Source organism: Talpa europaea (assembly GCF_964194135.1).
Source record: "Talpa europaea genome assembly, chromosome: 13".
Lineage (NCBI taxonomy): Eukaryota > Metazoa > Chordata > Mammalia > Eulipotyphla > Talpidae > Talpa > Talpa europaea.
Genome location: NC_140080.1, coordinates 23,300,970 through 23,323,542, shown reverse-complemented (window position 1 = coordinate 23,323,542; position 22,573 = coordinate 23,300,970). Strand labels below are relative to the sequence as shown.

Genomic DNA, 22,573 nt, shown 5'->3' with positions numbered 1-22,573 from the left:
AAAGCTGACAGGAAAGAGAGGAGTTATGAATTAAAAAAAACAATGCTTTTAAAGGGTAGTCAGTAAACATGTTGTTTAATTAGCTATGTCGTCTTAAACAAAAAAAACAATCAAGGACATATCATTAAATTAAATGTCTAGCACATGAATTTGTACCTTATAAATTTGGTATATCAATTTGTATTATAAAAATATTTTCTTCTTGAGAACTATGGTACATGAAATTATGTGATCAGAACACCAGGACTAAGTAAGAAAAACTGCAGCCTCCAGCAAAATGATCAAAACCTGCTGGGGTCACTGAGCGAACCAGTGGAAGAAGGTTCGCGCTCTGGCAGCGAGCGCAGGCCCCGGGCGGCTCCTCACAGCGGCCGGGGCGGCAGGCGCTGTCTGTACATGCCGGCCACGGCCTTGGCGGCGCTGTAGATCATCTGCCGGCGAGACAGGCCAGTGAAAGTCAGGTGCCAATCAGTCCGGCTGACGTTTACCAAACTCTTTTCCAGGACTTCGCCCACCGTCACCAAAAGGCCTGACCACCTCAGGCTGTAGTCCTGGGGAGTTAGACTTTGAGCCTATGGAAAAATGCAATTGATCGTATTTAAAATACATTGAAAAATACCACTGGAACGTGTCATTACAGACTGTAAAATAGACTGTGACAAACCCTGAGAAATACAGCTTTGCTGCCAATGACAAGAAGTTACAAGGCTATAAAAGTGGAAACGGGACACAAAACTGTTTAAAATGTCCACAGAAATGAGCTCATTTTGTCGTCCAAATAGAATCTGAGTCCTTAATGACTCCACCTAAGGGAGCTCCGTGTCGGAGGACGAGCAGCATCGCTGCAGGTTAGTAAGAGTAGTCTGAAAATAGAAACATTACTGACATCTTTGAACTTTGTAAAATTCCTACTGGAAGGACGGAAACTGAATTATTAAGGCCTCAAACGGGGAAAAAAAAACTGTTCCATCTGTATAAAAGTATCCCATGACACCCGGCTTCCATGTGGTTAACAGATCCCTCAAAAGTATCCAGCCCAGGAACGGTCAGTATGATAGTATGATGTCCTTCACGCTCCGCCCAACGTGGAACCGCCGCCCGCGCGCCCCCACCCCGCTAGGGTGGCAGTGACAGGTGTCTAATGCTTTATCATTAGGTCTGGCTTCTGCCTTGGTTTTCCTGTGCTGTGTGCACCCCGCTCATCCTACCGCCACCAGCGCGGGGCTTTTGAACAAATCCTTTCAACTCTATTGAACGCTCGTCTCTTCTCCTTTAATCTGCTTCTACATCGAACTGCATAAACTGACTATTGTTTGAAACTTTCTGCCCTTGGTCAGGATATAAAATTATACTATGCTTCGTAAGAAAAAATATTTGTTCTTCATCCCTGTCCTCCATAAATATCCAAAAGGACACAGTTCAGAGACCTCCCAGGTTGGTGAACACGCAGAAATTTGGGGAGAGCAGTGACCTGAGGAGCGTGTGGAGCTCGGTGTCCTGTCCCTGTTCCCTGCCTCATGCACGCGCCTCCACCCGACTGTTGCTGAGTTGCATCCTTTGTGAGAGACACGTGATCTAGTCAGCAAATGTGTTTCCTGAGAGGGAGGGAGTCGTGTGACCCCCCCCACCGTGGGTGCGCCATCAGCACAGGTGACAGCCTGGACTTTGGAGGGGCACCTCCCAGGTGCGGGAGCTGTGCTGTAGGGCCGAGTCCTTAACCCGAGCAGTCTGACACCCGGACCAAGGATCAGAACTGAACTGAACTGTGCAATGCTAGCTGCTATCCCAGAATTCCTCGGCCGTGTGCATAACACCCTCCTACACCTTGGAATTAGGTCCCAATTCTAAAGAGCCGGCCTGAGGAGCGGGACTAGCTAGGCGGGCAGCAGCTCACAGAAATGTGGGACTGGGGAGGAGAAAGGGCGAAACCAAGGGTAGGTAGGGGTTGAGGGGCCTTTGAATCCTGGTGGCTACATGGTCGGCTGTCGTGTGGAATTCAGAGATGGATCCTACCCTGGGGAGTTGGCTGACTCGATGCAAAAAGGAAATGGAAACTAATAAAAATGGCCAAATATCCCATCCTTTGGTTATTAGCGATGAAAGCTACATCACACGCGAAAGAGAAGCTGGCTTGGCCCCTGGGCCAGCCCACGCTCCCGTTTTGGTCCGCTTGGCCTGTGACTCTAGCCTGGCGCGGGCAGGGCCAGGGCTTTGGCATGAGGTTTTATTTCACGGGAGATGCCCTAGAAGTTGGGTAGAGGCTGCTTTTGAAATTTAACTCTGTACAAGGGTTTAACTGCCTGAATGAATTTCCTTTTCTCCCCCCAAACTAATCCCGCCTCAGCTGTGTAAGGTGGGCCTAAAGCCACTTGGGCAAGTGAGTCACGCGGGCTCTAGCTCCTGTGCACAGGACGCATTCGTGTTATCGTTACACATCTTTTTGGCATTTTTCTCCTCCAAACAAAATGTGATCCCAGAAGACCCGCGGGGCATGGGACTATTTCCTTTCTGCACCGACAGCCTCAACGTTATCACACAAGGTGAAAACTGAACAGGGACAACAGAAAGTAACAGCTCTAACGGCTCTCGTCACTAAGAACTAGGGAACACGGAGGGAAATAAACCCAGAAAAGTACAACTAGAGGGTTTGGTGTGAAAGTCGTTTCTTCTGTGGCCTCCTGAGCGGCGCTGCTCCGCAGGGGGCCAGCAAGTGGCTGGAGAGAGTGACTGTCGAGGCGCTGGCCCTGGCTGCGTGCGGCGGAGGGAAGAGCGTGCTTGGCTGGCCCCAGACCCCCCGCTCTCTCCAGAACCACCACAGGCGGCCCCGTGCCATCCAGAGCCTCGGGAGGTCGGCGAGGGCACAGGGTAAGAGCCAGTGAGGTCTGAGCCCCGGAGAAGGGCAACCCTTGGGCAACCCCTGGAAGTGCCCCCGGGGACACTCCAGAGGAAGCGCCGCGATGACTGGACAGTCAGCTGCTGACAGGCCTGTCATGGTGACGGCGGTGGCTAGGTGGGCCCTCCTCACATGGGCGCCCAGACAACCTGATTATGGCAACCCTGAAAACCAGCTGAGGAAGGTAAGTAGAGTCTGTTGTCCACGTTTGCTCTTACAGGTGGCAACACCAACATTCGCTGAATCAAGAGACTGGGAAAGGCTAAGGGAACAGTCAAGGCCTCTTCTGCACAAAATGGAAATGTTCACATGGTTATGAAGAAATAAGGTAAGGAAATAAACGGGAAAGGGAGAGTGGCGGGACTTGTCCCAGCGGGGCGGAACTCTTGATAATTAAGAAGAAATACAATGAATAAAATGGACGATGGGGTCACAACAAAAATTTTAATGAACACAGCACTAATGACCGCCGTGGCTTTCTGCTGGTGGCCCCACCACATCACAGCGACCCATTACGTCTAGTCTATTGACTCCTTTGGAGACCTCTGAAAAGTCAGACGCTAGAGAGGACAGGAAGAAACCTGAGCGGCAGCCGCCTGGGTTCGTCCCATTAGTCACGGCCCCTCGGCTGTCCCCCTCACAGGAGGGGCAAAGCTTTCGCAGAAGAGGGGGAAGACGTCAGGGGCGGAGAACGGGGGTTGCCAGGGCTCCGTGACGCAGGACTCCCCTGGGCCGCGGCACTACAGCTGCCCGGAGGCCCTGCCCGGCACTGCATCGAGAGGGGAAGCCCGGACTTGCTGGTCCTACACGGCCAAGCTGTGGCTCCTGTCCCTCGAGGCTGGGGGAGACGAGGGCCCCCAGGAGAACAGCTGCCCAGCCTGTGTGACCACCAGGCCTGCCGAGGGCGCCTGAGCGAGTCCACGGTGTGAGCCTAAGAGACGATGAAGTGACGGCAGGTGTCTGGGGACCCGGCCACTGGCTGCCGTTCCTTCCTTGGGTCTGTCCGCGGACAGAGACCGTATGTCACTGGGGCCATTTCGCCTACGTGGTAACGCACAGCACTAGGCCTGCCCACACACCCTGGCAGCAACGTCACACGTCAGCCTAAGACGGTCCGACCCCCTCAGCGCAGGCGGAAGCGGACGTGCGGGTGAGTACAGCCTCCCAGCCGCCCCTCCACGGCGAGCCACGGGGTTTACCACAAAGACAGCGACAGATGCAGAGGCTGGTTGTCAGGACACAGACAACAGAGGGACAGGACAGATGACAGGACACAGATTGAGATGAAGGGGGGGTGGAAATGGGGAGAGACAGATGAGACAGCGGGACGAGATGGCGAGAGAGCAGAGACAGATGAAACAGACATGACAGAGATACACAAACACAAGGTGACAGAAGGTGACACAACTGAGAGATAACAGACGAGGTAGAGATGAGAGACACAGAATCAGACAAAAACACATACCGAGACACAGATGCACACAGAGAGATGGAAAGACAGAGAAACACAGACACAAAGACCGAGACAAAGAGACAGACACAGACAGATGGAGAAATACAGATGCTAGAGAAACAGAGACAGAGAGACAGGTACAGACCGGAGACAGAAGAGACTAGAGGGAGAGAGGAGAGGTAAGAGAGACACAGGTAAGAGACTAGAGATGACACGAGAGACTAGAGAGATGAGAGTTACTGGGGAGACGGGAGAAACTAGACAGAGACAGGAAAGAGACAGGAGAGACTAGAGAGAGACAGAATAGACTGACGAGCGAGAGACAGGAGACAGAGACTGGAGAGACAAAGGAGAGAGACTAGAGAGATGAGAGTTGCTGGAGAGACTAGAGGGAGAGACAGAAGACAGCCCAACAGGAGAGAGACTAGAGACTGGAGAGACAGACGAGAGGGAGAGAGCAAGCGATGAGAGAGAGTACGATACAGAAGGGAGAGAGTAATGCAGACTAGAGAGAGACAGTAGTGAGACTGGAGACAGGAGAGAATGGAGAGAGGAGAGACAGGTGAGAGTCTAGAGATGAGAGTGACTGGAAAGACAGGAGAAACCAGAGGGAGAGAATGGAGAGACAGGAGACAGCAGAGAGCGACAGGAGAGAATAGAGACAAGAGGGACTGGAGAGAGACTAGAGAGACACACTGGAGAGACGAGAGAAAGGAAAGACTAGATACAGTGGAGAGACTACACAGAGACTGGTGAGACTAGAGAGGAGAGACTGACTAGAGAGGCTAGAGAGAGACAGGAGACAGTGCAACAGCAGAGAGACAAGAGACAGAGTACAACAGTAGAGAAACGGGTATGAGACTAGAGAGATTAGAGTTACTGAGGAGGCAGGAGAGACTAGCGCGAGAAACTGCAGAGACTGACGAGAGAGACTAAAGAGACACTAGAGAGAGACTTAGAGAGACTGGAGAAAGACAAGCGAGACAGTAGAAGAAGAAAGTGAGAGATGGGAGAGACAGTAGAGAGACAGGAGAGACTCTAGAGACATTAGAGAGACGAGTTACTGGAGAGACTAGAGAGACAAGAAAGACAGGAGAGAGACTAGAGAGAGGAGTTACTGGACAGGATGTACTAGGGGGAGAGACTAGAGAGACAGGAGCCAGGGCAATGACAGGAGAGAGATAAGAGACTAAAGAGACAGGAGGGATGGTCTAGAGAGAGACAGAGAGAGAATAAAGAGACGCTAGAGACAGGAGACTAGAGAGAGACAGCCCAGAGACTAGAGATGAGTTACTGGAGAGACAGGAGGTACCGGAGGGAGACACAGGAGGGAGACAGAAGAGAAACAGGTGAGACAGACAGTAGATGGAGAGAGCGAGAGACATGAGTTACTGGAGGCGGGAGAGACAGGAGAGACTAGAGAGAGACAGAGACAGTAGAGAGAGAGACCGGAGAGACTACTAGAGAGAATAGGGAGACATGCGAGACAGGCTAGACAGACAGTAGACAGACGGAGGCTGCGAGAGACAGGAGAGGCAGAAGAAACGAGAAAGAGACTAAAGAGAGACAGGGGAGAGGGAGAGACTAGGGGGATGAGAGTTACTGGAGAGACCGGAGAGACTACTAGAGAGAGAATAAAGAGACACTAGAGACCCGAGAGAGACTAGAGAGTGATGGGAGAGACGGGGGAGACGAGAGCCAGAGCGTGACAGACAGGAGACTAGATAGACGGGAAGGAAGGGGAGAGCGCGAAAGTAGCGAGGGACAGCGGAGATCCTGGAGAGCCGGGCGGGGGGGGGGGGGGGGCAAGAGACCAGAGCAAGCAACAGGAGAGAGGGACTGGAGAGGGACAGGAGAGAGGAGGAGATAGCGAGAGAGACAGGAGAGAGATGAGAGTGCCGGGACAGACAGAGACGAGAAAGACGGGAGAGACGAGCGAGAGGTGAGGAAGAGACTGGAGAGAGAAAGGGAGTCAGGAGAGACAGGAGACGGTGACTGGTGAGACTAGAGAGACGGTAGAGGGAGAGACAGACAGTAAAGAGACTAGAGAGAAGGGGAGATAGCAAGAGATAGGAGAGAGACAGGAGACAAGACAGGTGAGACAGATGAGAGCGAGCGAGCCGGGAGAGAGGGGGAGACGGAGAGGAAAGAGACAGGAGAGAATGACTAGAGAGACACAGTAAAGACTCTAGAGAGAGAGAGGAGAGACTACTAGAGAGAGAATAAACAGACACTGGAGACAGGAGACGAGAGAGAGAGCGCACAGAGACTAGAGCTAAGAGCTACTGGAGAGACAGGAAAGAGAATTCTGAGACAGACAGTAGATGGAGAGAGCGAGAGACAGGAGTTACTGGAGAGAAAGAGACTAGAGGGAGACACAGGAGAGAGAGCAACAGGAGAGACGAGAGAGACAGGTGAGAGACACTAGAGACAGGAGACTAGAGAGTTACTGGAGAGACCAAAGAGAGACAGACAGTAGACAGAGATAGCGAGAGACAGAAGAGACTAGAGAGACAGGAGACGAGTTACTGGAGAGAGAGGGGAGAGGAAGAGACAGGTGAGACTGATGAGAGAGAGACAGAAGGCGGGAGAGACAGACAGGAGAACCTGACTGGAGAGACGAGCGAGAGATGAGAAACACTAAAGAGACACAAGGGAGGCTGGAGAGAGACAGCGGCAGTAGAGAGATGAGAACTACTGAAGAGACAGGAGAGACTAGAAAGGGAGACTGGAGAGATTAAAGAGACAGGTGAAAGGGTGACGGGAGAGAGATGGGAGAGACAGGAGAGAATGACTAGAGAGAGACAGTAGAGACTAGAGAGATGAGTTACTGGAGAGAAGGGGAGATAGCAAGAGAGAGAGACACGAGAAGAGACAGACGAGAGAGCCAGCAGTCTAGAGAGATGTGACTGGAAATCAGGAGAGACTGCAGAGAGACAGGTGAGAGTGTGGAGGTGAGTGACAGGAGAGAGGGAGAGCCGAGAGACGGGGAGAGAGACTAGAGACAGGAGAGAGAGTGACAGAAGAGAAACAGTAGGGAGACTAGAGAGAAATGAGGCGAGAGAGATAGGCGAGAGACTAGAGAGACACTAGGGGGAGAGCAAGAGAGCAGAGAGATGAGAGGTACTGGAGAGACAGGAGAGAGAGGGAGACGGTGAGAGACAGAGATACAGGAGAGAGAGGAAGAGACAGAGACACAAGATGGAGAGAAAGAAATGCAGACACTAAAGACAGACGCAGAGACACAGACAGATGAGAGACATGCAGAGACAGCCCGGAAAGAGACAGCGGAGAGGCAGATGCTGAGAGAGACAAGCAGAGAGGACAAGACGGAAACAGAGACACACAGACAGAGATAGAAGAGCGAGACACTAGGGAGAGATGCGGGAGAGTGCGACAGCAGAGAGACTAGAGAGATGAGCGAGCAGGAGGAAGCGAGGTGAGAGACAGGAGACAGATGAGAGACCAGAGAGGGAGCCTGGCGACACAGGAGCGAGAGCGACTGGAAAGAGATGACAGAGATGGGAGAGACTAGCACGAGAGAGACGGGAGCCATCACCCAGAGAGAGGGCGAGAAAGAGGCTGGAGACAGGAGAGAGGGCCAGAGACAGACCCGGCAGGGGAGAGCGAGCCCGCAGAAAGGCAGACAGAACCTGGAGACACATACGGAGCAAGACGGACAGCCAGACGGACAGAGACAAAAAACACACACGCACACAGAGACAGTGCGGCAGAGACAGGAGAGACATTAGGACAGACGGCAGAGAGACAGAAAGGGAGACAGGAGAGACACACAGTCATGAGAGCAGACAGACGGGGCCGGGGAAGGACAGACACGTGGAGGGAGACGGAGACACAATGGTCAGACACACACACACACAGCGACAGGCGGAGAGGGGCAGACCCGGGCGAGAGAGAAGGACAGACAGGAGAGAGACTGGGACAAGCGAGACAGGTGGAGACAGACACGGACGACACCGCGGGGGAGGGACAGAAACACGCTACCGAGACATGAGGGGACACAGACACAAACACACACTTGCAGAGATGGAGACAGGGACAGAGAGACAGACGAGGAGAGGGAGGGACAGAGGGAGACACCGAGACACAAGATGGAGAGAAAGAAATACAGACACTAAAGATGCAGAGACAGCCCGGCAAGAGACGGGGGAGAGGCAGACGCTGACAGAGACGAGCAGAGAGGACACAGGACGGACACAGACAGAGACAGGAGAGCTGCAGCAGACTGAGGAGAGACACAGAGAAAGACACACAGAGAGATGCACAGACAGGAGAGAGAGACAGAGACACACAGAGAAACAGACACCAGTGAGACGGAGAGAGGCTCAGTGAGAGAGATGGAGAGAGCGAGAGAAACATGGAGGGAGACAGACGCAGAGACCTACACAAATACAGAGACAGACTGACAGACAGGAGAGACACAAAGAGGGAGATAGTCAGAGACAGACAGATGGGAGAGATTCATGAGAGAGACAGGGACACAGGAAAGAGACAGACCGAAAGACAGAGAGGGGGCGAGGGGAGAGACAGATGCAGGCAGAGGTGGATGACAGAGTCACTAAAACAGGAGATGTTAACACGACAACCACCAAGAGCGTGACAGGTGCCAGAGACAAGACCCAAGAGACAGACTAGAGCGATGGGAGAGGAGAGACCGCCGAGAGACAGTGAGACATGTCAGAGAAATAACAGACGAAAGATAGATAGAATAAGGAGAGAGAAGACAGACAGAGGTGACAGACCAAGAGGTGACACGGCGAGAGAGAGAATGGAGGGAAATGAGACGAGAGAGAGACGGAGAAGAGGAGGGCCGCGGCTGCGTATACCCACGTGACCGGCTCCCTGGCAGGAAGGTCCTGAAAACAGTGGACCTGTGAGAGTGACGCCGGCAGCCCCAGGAGCTCCACCGGCTCCACCAGGACGCGGCACACACCCGATTCGGGCCCGGGCTCCTTGTATCCAGTGGGGAGGTAGAGGCCTAGGGTGTACGTGACGGCCGGGACAGAGGGCGCGAATGTGGACGGCGGGGCATCATTTCTTCCTGCGAGAGTCAACAGTGTCTGTCTCCTAAGGGGCAGCTGGAGGGCCTCCTCGGAGCACTAGTTTGGTAGAAAATCAGGCAAATGAAACAAACACGGGTTGCTTAAAGAGAAAACCACGTACACTATTTATTTCCAATTGATCGATACGGTGGTACGCACGGTATCTGCCTGTCATCTCTGAATCACCTTCCCACTGGACTGGGCTTAACGTTCACATCTATAAAAATATCTCCTTAAACTTCTGAAACTGTAGTTAAAAATTAGAGTATACAGAAACATTTCAAAATTCTGAGCTTCAATTCTCTGTCCTCTCCTCAACTGAAATCCCTAAGGACACAGGTTGCTTTTAGGGATTCTATGCACCCTTGGGCAAGTGTGTATGTGCATTTTCTCAGGAGGGAACCCAATGGCTTCAACAATGTGCAGAAGTAAAAATGTGAAGAAAACTGTATAAAATGAAGGACTTGAAGTCAACAAAATGCCCTTTAGGAGTACAGAAATTCTGATGAACATATTTACATTTCATGTGAGTGACATTTAAGAACATTGCATAAAGCAAGCCTGAAGGCATGTACTTACCATCTGTGGTTTCTAAACACGAACAGATTAAAGATGGAAGATGATCAAGTCAAAGGAGAAGGAAAAGGAGGCGATATGTGGAATAAAACATTAGAAAAAGGGCAAAGTGGAAGGAAGGTGAACATACAGTCAGCAGAAGAGAGAAATTTCTCTCTGATCCCAGGGTAGGGAACACAACCATAAAAACCTAGAAAAAAAAAATCATGATGTTTCTCTAGAGTGTAAAACGACAAGGAAAAAACTAACCTGCTGTACAAATTCCAAAGGCACTGGTGTGGCTTGTGTAAATGCTTCTAGATGAATACCATGGACAGGATCTTCAACTATCAAACAACCAATGTCAAACCATCTGTAACGGAACACGAGTTTCAAGTTTATATGCCAAAAAGAAGCTGTAGAGAATAGGCAAAATAAGCATTACCATTCAGACAAAACATTAGCAGATTTCAAAATGGAAATGTTTTTCTAATCAATTTTTAAGAGGACAGTTCACAAAAACAGTATGTAAAATGACTGTTGGTTTAATTCCAAGAGAATTCATTGCTCAGAGGGGACAGAAGTACAATAAGGGCAATCAAATGTGCAATGGACAAACCATTTTAGGAGGAATATAAGAGAACCAAATAAGTCATCAGATTAAAAAAAAAAAAAGTAACATTCTTGCAGGGGGAAGGGAGAGAGGTCAAAACAAGGGAGGGAAAAGCACAAGGGATTATGGTGCACGGGTGACTTGGTGGTGGAAATTCTATGGGGACTACACCTGAGAAAAGAAAGCTAGCATTGTTAAAAAATGAACTTTCAGTTGAATATTAAATAATTTGGTATACTAACATTCTGTTATTTTCCATGATTTGTATCTAAAGCAGATGGTAAAGAATAATTGCAGTGGGGCCTCTCTGGTGGTGCAAGGGTTAAAGACAGTGCTATCAAGCTATTGGCAGCCAGGGAGCAACCCACATGGCGCAGCAGACCTCTCCTGTCTCGCCTGCTGCTCCCCTATTTCAGTAGATCCGCCTGGCCTGCTCTCCACTCTTCCTGGTGAATTCTGTAAACCCCCCCCACCCCCTTTGCACCCGGACTTACAGCCCAGTTCTTATATGCATAAATCTTTAAAAAAAAAATTGAAGTGATTAGTCTGTTTAAGCACGGACCGCCTAAAGAGCACACCCACTGCAGGTGAAAGGAAAATCTTTCCTAGTGACCAAATACACATTAGAATTTCAAGGTCCCCTATACCCGCATCACTATCATCCCTGTGAAGAGCCACTTCACTTAGTGCTGGTGGCCAAGGGAACTGTCAGTTCTTCTCTCTCTTCCTACCACCCCTCGCTGTCTGTCCCAGGGAAGAGGAAGAGGCCATGTCCCTGGTCAAGGACGCTCACGAGGCACTCTCCTGGTGTCCTCACTCTCCTGGAATGACTAGTGAAAGAAAATGACCAACCATCTTCAGTTGAGAGAAGATACATACACAGATGTAGTTCTTAAATGATGGTATTCAAATGATTATATGTAACTTTTGTGATGATAGAAAATGTTACATATAATTTCAGTGAAAGTAACTGGAGTTAGCATCAGTGACATTCACGAGTGGCACTTCAACAGGATTTTGAAGAGTGGGTAAGATTTGGTTAAGTGGAAAAGAACAGTAGGACACCCTCAGTGAAAGACAACTGTGGAGGTGATTAAGGTGTATTTTGTAGTCTTGTTTATATCAGCTTGGCTGAGCACCCGTGGGATTGGAAATGAACCACTGTGTTGGGGACAGATTATGAAGAGCATTGAATGCTGTATTCAGGAGTTTGAATTTTCTATGTAAACATCATGGAACCATCCAGTGACCATTACTATTTCTCTTTCCCCCTTCTGTTAAGCTTTGGCTATTCATTTAATGTCTACCTTACAGTGTCTTTTGTTTTATTGTAGTGAAAAGTATGACTTTGGTAATACTGGAGACTCACTGAATATTATTCCTCTGCTCTCCCTCTTCTATCTTTCACTGTATTGTTGTCAAGTATCTTTATTTCTGCTTATGGTAGACTCCTCAGACATACTAGTAATGTTTTTTTGCAGTCAATACTCATTTTTACCATCTGAAATCGCTCCTACATGTTTGTATACTAGGCACAATGTTATTTGATACTAAATAAAGTAAAATTTTAAAAATGAAAAGTCACAATATGATTACAAAAGTCTGATTTCAACAGTTGGTAAATTATTTCAATATAAATCAATTCAGTATATTGTAAAAAAAAAAAAATCTCTTCCCCGAGAAAGAAGTACACTCTACTCAAAAATGATGAATTATGCCATCTGGAGGTTTTTCAAAATGAAATAGATGCCAATAGTGCTCAGTAAAACTCCAACCTGACTGCCACCAGGCCTTCTTACACCATTCATACTGTTTTTTTTTTTTTTAAATATTTATTTATACAAGCACTGGGTACAGTCAGAAGTGCGGGAGGGTGAGAGAATTCACCAGAGCGGGGAGCAGAGCAGGCAGAAGGACCAAAGTACACTGCTGAGGGGAGCAGCGGGCGGCAGGAGAGGTCTGCGGGACCCTCCTCCAGTGGCGTGGCCGGGGAGCAGCCGGGGATCGAACCGGCGCAGCAGAGGCTGCGGGCAGCTTCACGACCCAACGCTCAACCGCTGCGCCACCGGGGAGGCCCACCATTCCTACTCTGAATAACCCTAGATGAGTGTGTTTGTCAGTGGTGGTCAGTTACACGTAAGCAGAAACACCTGTAACACATTTAGTGCTATTACATTAAGTGATTGTTAAAACAACCTTAGAACATGGTGTCATTACTATCTTCATCTTACAATAAAAAACAAAGGATAGAAAATGTGAGGTCCATAGCTAGTTAAGTGACACAGTTAAACCAGAACACACTTTTCCTCTGGTTCTAAAATAAGACATAACTTGTTGCTGGGTATTCAGTGTTAATCCCCTATTTCATATCTCCTAAGAGAAACAATAAGCCTCTTACTTGTCAGGCAGCAACTCTGCAATGAAGTTTTCTACGGACACAGCAATCTGCTTTTCATGGATCACTCCCAATCGACGCAAACTATCTATCCGTTCCTGGGCACCCTGGAAAACAACAGTGTTGATCAGAAACCATTTCAAACTATTCACTAACAAATACACTAATTTACAATTACAGAAGTAATACACAAACATATATAAACTTATTGCAAAAACACAAACAAGTATAGAGAATAAATTAAATCCAATTGTGTTCTCAGTAGCAACAGTTTAGCGTGTACCTTCTAAATTTTTCCCATATGCATTATTATTTTGGTTACATTATTTTATATACCCTAATTGGTTATTTCTAACATTAGGACACTATGTAATTTATGATGTTACTTTGGCAAAAGATCATCTTACTGAATAAAAATCTCAGTCCTAGTAGCTTTTCAGTTAATTCTCTCAAAATTTCTACAGTAAATTTTTTTTTCTGATTTCATTTTAAATTAGCCTTAAAATATGCACTGGAATGAGTTATTTTTAAAATCCTGCAAATCTATACATCACACAATAGCTTATTCAAAAAATGGGCACCATTTATGAAACCAAGTAGTTTTGAACACTACACACAACTAAGGAATTAAATTCATGTCTCACAGTAAAAAACAAAAAGCTGAATTGAAAACAAATAGTAGTCACAAATGATATATATTCAAAATGCAAGATAAAGATCTATTTCTGAATAAAACTAGTAAATAATAACAGCAGAACAAAACACTGAATGAGATTAAGTAGTCATTGCAAATAAGTTAGAGTTTAAATGAAAATTAAGAAAAAAAAATTAAGAAAGCTGGAAACACTGCGTTTATTTCAGAAGCAACTTATAAAATGACAACTGTCTCAAAATGGGTAAACAATTTTAAGACATTGATTTATAAAGATGAAGGATAAATAAGTATGATTTAGATAACAAGAAAATAAAGATCATAATCTTACTCTTCAATCTCTAGTACCCAATAGGCATTCAGTAAAAACTACATGAAAAACTGAATAAAGGAAAAAAATAAAGGGCCCGTGAAGGCTTGTATCACTAAAGTTAAGAATCTAATCAGTAAATATGGGACTGCCAAATCTAGTAATAGTGAATGAGGCACCTGTGGAATTTGGAAAAATATGTAACATGTTTAAGATGAACTTAATTTCTTAAAGTGAATTTGTAAATCTAATTCACTCCTGTGGAATTTGGAAAAATATGTAACATGTTTAAGATGAACTTAATTTCTTAAAGTGAATTTGTAAATCTAATTCACTCCTATAAAGAAGTTGATTTAGTAAAAACTTTTTAAGGGATTAATGGGATGTTTACAGATTCACCCCTAAATCTGAAGGCAGTATCTCAGCTATTCACAATGAAATTTTTCTAGATTTTCATACTTCCAGGAAACAGAGAGAGACTATGTTTAAGTTTGTTCACTTTTCATTATTGTAAAACACAGTACAGAGCTTTGTACTGTACAGGGTTGAAAAAAAATATTTAATTGAATTTAGTACCTATAAGAAATAGGATAATAAGCTAAGCCAAAGTTTTCTGGAGAGAATATGGACAAGCGGGTATATCAGCCTCTCTTCTCCTTTAACTACAATATAATGAAATGTGGCATCTACTGGAGTTTCGAACACTGACTTTTTAATATTAGTTCCAACTGGTGTTTTGAGAATAGAATATGCAATACTTACTGTATGAGGATCAAAATAAAGTAGATTAGAGGACAGTGATGTGACTATCTCAACTGAAGATAAAGAAAGGATCCTAGAGCCCATAATGTACTCAAGAGCTTACAGTGAGCAATGTGGTTCAATCAAATTCCCATGCTTTCTCGCAGTGTGTTATAACTTCTATTCAAATAGAAGTTATAAAACAATGGTCATAATTATGACTTGCTTTTCAATTAAATTAACACGGAAGTTTTAGAAACTTCCTAATTTTATCAGATTAATTAAACAAATTCACACATGTTTACCAGAAAACTTAAATTCAGTTAAAAAAAATCTATTCATTTCAAATAAAATATGATAGGAAAAAAACTAGGTTGAAAATTTAACAGCCCCGGATACTACAAGATTTCCCTCTCACTAGCTCCCTCTGTTGTTTCTAGAAAAGAAAAAAAAAGCTGATAAATTTGCACATCACTTTCTTCTGTATCAGTTTCAATGATTTTTAATGTTAAATTTGTATTAACCTACTGATTTTAAATATTTTCTGTGAAATGGTATTTAAAGCAATAAGCTATTTAAAACCCATGTTATAAAAACCAGCATGAGAAAGCAGGTTGTCTACTTAGCCACAACTAATAATTTCGTTATCTGAATTCATTTTCTTTATACTCACAAAAAATTTATAATTTTTTTTCCTTTTTTCTCAATTGATTGCACTACCATCTTCTTAAATATGTCACGTTTTCTCCCTTTCGTCATGATTCTAATGACAAACCTGCACATCAGGCCATGGTCACCGGTCTCCATAGCTGACTCTTTGGCGTCAGTCTACTGCCCTGGCTGTCAACAATCCCCATCACCTCTGCCTAGATTCTCACCCTGAAACATAAATCTGTAAATTCCAATTGGCTAATATAACACTTTCAAGTTTTAATTGCTCAGAGCTAAATATGCTTTACTAGAGAATAAATCGCTTTGCCACCTTTTCTAAAAAGTAAAGCAAGTACCAACCTGAATATCATATTTATATGTTTCACATTTTACAAAAGGCCCTTGAATTTAGTCTAACTTCCTGAAAATGTACTCCCCTTCCTCGTCCACTAACATTCTAGCTTAGGCTTTTCTCCAGGTTATCCTCTGAAACTAAATCTTAAAAAGTTTCCCGAAAGCATTCTTGAAATCTTCAAAGTACAGCACAATCTGGGTATACTTGTTTTAGTTTAAACAAACAAACAAACAAAAAAAAACCCCAACGACCCATAAAAATGCTCACTTCACCTCATGTATACCTGGTTTCATGTACAATTATTGTAGGTATGCATTTTATCCATTTACTGCACTTTTAAATTTCCAGATTGGATGGAATTGAACCTCTACAGCCACCAGTTACCTTTGCTGTGTTTTAAGAAAGACCAAATCCCTACCACCATAAAAAAACTTTCAGCGCATTGCGCACTGGGATTCAAACGCCAGGGAAACCCACCAAGAGAGTAAATGACCAAATTCATACCCATTATGGAAAAACATTTAAAGTGCATGATTTTGGCGGCATCATTCTCTGTGTGAAGATGGATGTCTCTGCAGTGAAAGACAGGATGTAATTTGAATCATGTTATAAATGTAATACATTGCATTTAGAGACAGCTATTGTTGCAAAAATCTCAAAAAGCTATTTTTGGAGTGTGTGCATATTTGAAAGAAACCTTATTTCATATAAATAAAGTACCATACATAGTTAAAAAAATCATCTCAAATTTGTGCAGCACTATCTGCAGAATTAAAGATATCTAGTATCAATGTTGGTTTATGTTTAGTGATTATTTATAATCAATAGAACATTTTTCCTAATAAAATGTGCTATGCCAATTGCCTCATTTGAGTATTTTATATATATTACATGCATGAGTAGAGGTATGCATTTATATAAATCACCAGGCTCACTGGATTCTCAATAAATGTAAGCTATCATGTAAAATAACAGAAGATCAAAGCAGACAACCCAATCAAAAAATGGGCTCACAAGAACTAAAAAGACACTTCTCTACAGAAGAAAGGCAAATGGCCACAAGCATATGAAAAAATTTTCAACATCACTATCAGGGAACTGCAAACAAAAACCACAACAAGACACTAGGAAGAACGCAAGGGAATATGGGGATGGCTCACAGGTAGATGGTGGGAGAACTATGGGGTGGGGCCTACAATGATGTAAAGAAAAAAATATAGAAAAAAAAAATCTTATCAGAATGAATTTCTCCTTAAATCTAAGATCAATCCATCCTCTTTACACATGAATTATGTATCTGGGACCTTGCCTACTTGCTAAAATTTATTTGAAACCACAAAAGCAGACGTGCACAGAGCCACAAAAAACTGGACTTGCCTGACGCACACATTCCCAATGACACTTGGCCTTATTTTAGCTCTCACTGGAAACAATGCTCTTTTTGCAATCGAATTAGTGCCCTGTATTCCACATCTTTGTGCTTTTTGTTGAATACGTTGCTGTTTACCATGGCCAAGTATAGTGCTGAAGTGCTGTGTGGTGTTCGTAGGCACATGAAGCCTTGACGTGCCTCATGGTAAGAATGTGTGAGGCAAATCTCATTTAGGTATGTTACAATGCCTCTAGCCATGGGAATTTAATGTTAAAGAATGAAAAATACACATATATTAAAGTATGTTTACACAGAAGCACACTTGAAAGTACTGATCAGATGGTAAAAATGATGTGACTAGAGAGACTTCCAAGGACCTAACCCTATACGCCCCAGGAACTCCAGATCAGTTTTCCCTAATTCAGTGTTTCAGCAATGTGACAGAATGTTACAAAGTATAATTATGACAAATAATGAGCACTGTCTGTAGTTGCATATTAGATCATTTGTAAATATGTTGTTTATAATACTATTCTTAAATTTTAAACTATTTTTAAATGAAACCAGCAAAGCTCTCTTTAAACATACCCGAAAGAAACTAAAATCTGTTGCTCTTTGATACCCGCCATTATCTATTTTAAAATGCCCAAACAAGTACTTATTTAATCATGCTCCATTTTCTCCCTGAGCCAAATTTACATTAATTTTCTACAACGAGGCACCCTATCACGTGATAAATTTATGTGCTTAAAAATCTTTCACTGATTACCTTAATGTCTGTGACAAAAAAAATAGGACATAAATTGAAATTTTTAATTAAAAAAAATTTCCTATCATATAGTAAGGTTGTGTCAAAATATTTATCTAGACTATTATTGTTGCAATTATTATTTACATATAGCTGACTGCTCTAAAAGAAAAAGTAATTCTGGAGGGAAGTCTTAATGAAATGGAAAAGTATTTTGTGCCTCCCCTTCCTTGATCATGAAGGAACACATGATGTTTCAGGAATCCATGAGGAAATATTAATATTAATAAGGCGATAGCATAATTTCTATTCTTATCTGTATCTCATTTTAAAGAAGGAAAACTTGTTTATATCAATAAATAGATGGGAACGAAAGGGATTTTGTTTCAGCAATATAAATTTCTGAAATTTTCTGAGTTAGTATTCTTAAAAATCACAAGATGATGTAATAGCGAAACTTACTAATGATGTGTCAGTTGACAACTCCATGTGGTCCCATAAGAATTTTACCTACTCTTTGTTATTTGTCTTCTTGATTTCTAAAACAATATTGTGAACTGTCCATTCAAATGACAGTAGGGGAGTTCTCAGTAAGTGGTAAGAATTATGTGTTTCTTTTCCAGTGGGGGAGCACAGGGTGTGCTGCGATGGAGACGGAGAGAGGCAGGCCGCCTCGCCAAAGCGTGTATTCAGCAGACTGTGTTAGTGAAGAGTACAGAGGGAAGCTGAGTAAACAGAAGTTGAGTTCCTTAAAACCACCTGGGCCTACTCAAACCTACCAAAATCCCTATGTGTCACTAGAGAAACCTCTAACCTAATGTGAAGACCACTCTTTGGCCATAAAGGTACAATCAAGGTACAGCAACAGGTAGAAATCTAGAGTTCTGTTAAGTGAAAAATCGATTGTTCTCATAAGAACGGACAGAGTATTACACCAACATTCAACACAGATCACACAGTGAAAACATCTTTAGTATTCATCTGCTTACTTAAGGAAATAGATTATCAATTTAAAAAAAATTTCCCTAGCATTTTGAGTTCTGTTGTTTGGGGTTTTATACCAAAACATCTTGATAAGATTGTTAGATAATCATTTTAAAGGACACCAAGCACTATTCTAAGAGTTCAATGTAAACAAAGACCTTTGTTCTTGTGGTACTTAACTGTACCACAAGAGAAAATTCAATGAGAAAATTCATAATATAAATTCCAGAAATTAATAATATAAATGTAAATTACATACTATATCAGACGTGCTGAATGCTATAGGAAAAAAAATGAGAAAAGATCAGGAGTGCAGGGTGGGGAGATGCAGACTGCAGCATGACACAGGTTAGTCAGGACAGGCCTCGCTGCGGAATCCCGACATGGGTGAAGACCTGCAGGAGGTTAGGGAGTCAACCAAGTATTTATGTGAGGTTAGAGTGCCCCAGAGAGAGGAAACAGCCAGCCAAAAGGTCCCTGAAAGAGAGCAGCATGGCAGAGGAAACTGGAGAAATGCCAGAAGGCCAATGTCGGGGACGAGGGGGAGTCTAGTGGAGATGAAGCAGGAGAAGAAACAGATGCCAAGTCACCCAGATCATGTGGGGCCATGGAAGCCATTATAAGGAATTAAGGTTTTCACTGAGTAAAATATGAAGTTTTGAAATGAAAAGTGACAGGGTCTGACCTACACTTTGAAGGGGTTACCCTGACTACTCTCTTGAGAATAACATATAAAGTTCTAAATGTAGACGTTTAGGAAGTGATGGTAAGGTTCCAGCAAGACACTGGGAGGCTCCAACCAGGGGGGCGGCAATTGAGATAGTGAAAAGTAGTCAGCTGCTGGATGTAATAGAAAAGCAAAGAGAACAAGGTTTCTTGATGAACTGGATATGGAAAATGAGTGAAGTCAAGGGTGACTTCAAGGTTTCTCATTGGAGGAAAAAGAGGGATAGAGCTGCCATCAACTGAGATGGAGAAGAATGACGGCAGAAGGTTGTAAGGAAAGAAAAGCAGGTCAGAACTGGACATTATTTAGTTCAAGACATTCAAGTAAAGGTGTCAAAAGGGCAACTTTTATATGAATCTAGTTCACGGGCAGTCTCTGCTAGAAATATGAATTTGAAACTGTTGGCACAGAGATAGTATAGATTACCAAGAGGGTGAACGGAGATAAAGACCAGAGCACAAGGAGGTTGGGCTGAAAAGGAACCACCAGCAAAGGAAGCAGAGATGAGTTTATAATTAGTGAAAAAGGGGAACAAGTCACCAACGTGGGATCCAGAAGTTAAGGTAAAAAGACATTACAAAAGAGTCAATGGTCAATTGTTGCAATGCCACTGGCAGATTAAGATGGAGAACTCTGGTAACGAAGAGCATTCTCACTGGAGTGGTTAAGCGTGAGAGTATGGCTAGGATGGGTTTAAGATAATGTGAAGGAAAGCATTAGAGAGAGGGCTTGAAAACTCTGGAAAAGTTTTCTTGCAAAAGCAAAATGAGGAGATGGAAGTGAGATCAAGAAATATTTTTAAGTTTTATTTGGGTTATTATTTTTTAAGGAGGAAGAGATGTCTGTATGCAGATGGACTGTTTGCTTGTTCTTACATGTTCATATGCTGAAGGTAAAAAATGTATGAGGGGGCAGAATTCTTGCAACTTTACAGAGCTGGCTACAGGGGTCAGATCTAGTATACTGGTAATGGTACTGGTTTTATGGACGACAAGCTCTTTAATAATAACAGGCCAGAAGACAAAGTGGTCTAAGTGCACAAGTGTGTGAAATATTTCTTCAGTATTAGTCACTCTATCATCCATCCGTTCTGTGTAGGGATCATGTATGGTATTCAATCATAAGCTCCTCTTCTCTCACTATGGAAACTCTAAGGCAGAATCTTCTTTTTGATAAGTGGGTTTATTGCAAGTTATATGATATAGTGGGTCTCCATAACCTGATGAGACCTTCATAAGCTCCGGTTATGTACAGTCATTGTGCCTATAAGGTGCGAGGTAGTCAGAGCTTAAACGCAAGGGAATTAAGAGAAAGGGTAAGAATCAAAGAAAGCAAACTAAGGAAAGCCTTCTGGATGATTGCCAAGTACCCACACCAAGTATAAGAGAAAAGAAGAATCAACTTACTAGAACCTACAACTACTTTGGAAACTTCTAGATATATGAGAGTCCCATGAGCCGTGAAGAAATACACTTAAGTGTAGTAAAGTATTACTGGGACAGAGATGAAAAGCTTGTAAGATTCAAGGGATATTGTAATTTTAGTAATAGATTTAAGTGTCAACTCTGGGTTAAGCCCTCTTTCAGAACTACTTTCGTTTTTTTACCCTCTGCATGTTTCCTCTCATCCCCTCCACAAATCAAAACATTTATAAGTTTCTTTAAACTAAAAAACCCACTATAATCTTCATACTCTATAGAGTAATACAATTAAAAACCAAGCTGATCAACATTTCAGGATGTAAAAACCTGTTTACTCACTATAAACTATATTATCATCCACTATCAGAATTATGAAAATGTTATCTACCAGTTTCTGTATCCTGAAAAGGGTGTTCTATTACTCACTTTTAATCCAGCTGCATATCCCACTGGTTGTGGGGCAATATTGGATTGTCCAGCTTCCCCTACAACCACAGCCAAGCCAAAGACCTCCTGGAAGGCATCTCGAACAGCAGCAACTTTCACTTCTTTATTTGAGGTCACTACAATATCCAGTTCACCTCCAGATTCTGTAAAGGTAAGAAATTTCAATTCCAAATTAAAATAATGAAATTCTCATAATTACTACTATATGCTATCATTTTATTTACATAATTATTACTAACTTAACAGGTGACACAAGATATAGGTTAATCTTTTTATATGGCAGAGGCATCTGATGCTGATAAGGTCCTGCCCTGGGTACAACTGTTACTTAGCAATGATGTCAAGGATCCAAACCTAGGTTGTCAGACTCCAAAATGCTCTTTTCTACAAACCTGTCTTTAGTTTTAATCATCAGAATTTAATGCATTATTTGAGGAAGTCTCAATTGCAAGCAGAAGATGGTATACACCTTCAAATAGTCTGAGTATCATATGTGTCATAGAGCATTTTTCTGTATTTTATGAAATACTATTCCAGAATATATTAGTAGATCCCCTTGAAAACAAGCTAGTCCTGTCATTTAAAAATAACATATAGCAAAAAATAAATGGATAGTTATTTATAAGTTATATACCTACTGCTGTCCTAACACAAATATACCTAAATATTTCAACTATTTAAAAAACCTCTGAACTATTTAGCCAGATTGACTTGCTCAAATATACCTAATGTTTTTAATTCTTAATCTAACATTTTATGATAGAGTGAATTTCAAAGATCTGGCTGTTACTTAGCATTAAACGGCTATCTCTGGTAAGAGATTTCTCAAGAAAACTGTACTATTAAAGTTTGTCCCAGAAACAATGCTCTTTTTTCCCCTAATAAATACATTGTGAGACAACTGAAAATATTACCAAAAACTTGGTTTTTCTTTTTATTGTGGATCTTTTTTCCTGGTAGACACAATGTTCCACAGATTTCATTTCACTTGAATTTTGTAAGTTAATAAAATCAAAGAGCAATGGATCACATATGAAAGAGGAAGAATATATTTTTTCTTGACATGGGACATATCTCTTGGCCCTAGCTAAGTAATGCTCCATTAACTATCAGCTTAAATTGTCAGCCTTAGTACTGCCTTAAACTTAATGAAGGGATAACTAATAAAAAGAATATAGCAGGTTAAACTGTGT

At 43.2% G+C, this 22,573-nt stretch overlaps 1 protein-coding gene across 1 annotated transcript in view; it reads right to left on the bottom strand.

The window, feature by feature from the left end:
* Positions 1-362: 362 nt before the first annotated feature.
* Positions 363-22,573, bottom strand: part of PRRC1 (proline rich coiled-coil 1) — a gene marked incomplete at both ends in the record, with an annotated part of 29,441 nt that continues 7,230 nt past the window's right edge. The window contains 4 exons of the mRNA XM_084252354.1: positions 363-572; positions 10,235-10,337; positions 12,976-13,079; positions 21,360-21,523. Of these exons, the coding sequence (XP_084108480.1) occupies positions 363-572; positions 10,235-10,337; positions 12,976-13,079; positions 21,360-21,523 (581 nt within the window). The remainder of the gene's footprint in view (positions 573-10,234; positions 10,338-12,975; positions 13,080-21,359; positions 21,524-22,573) is intronic.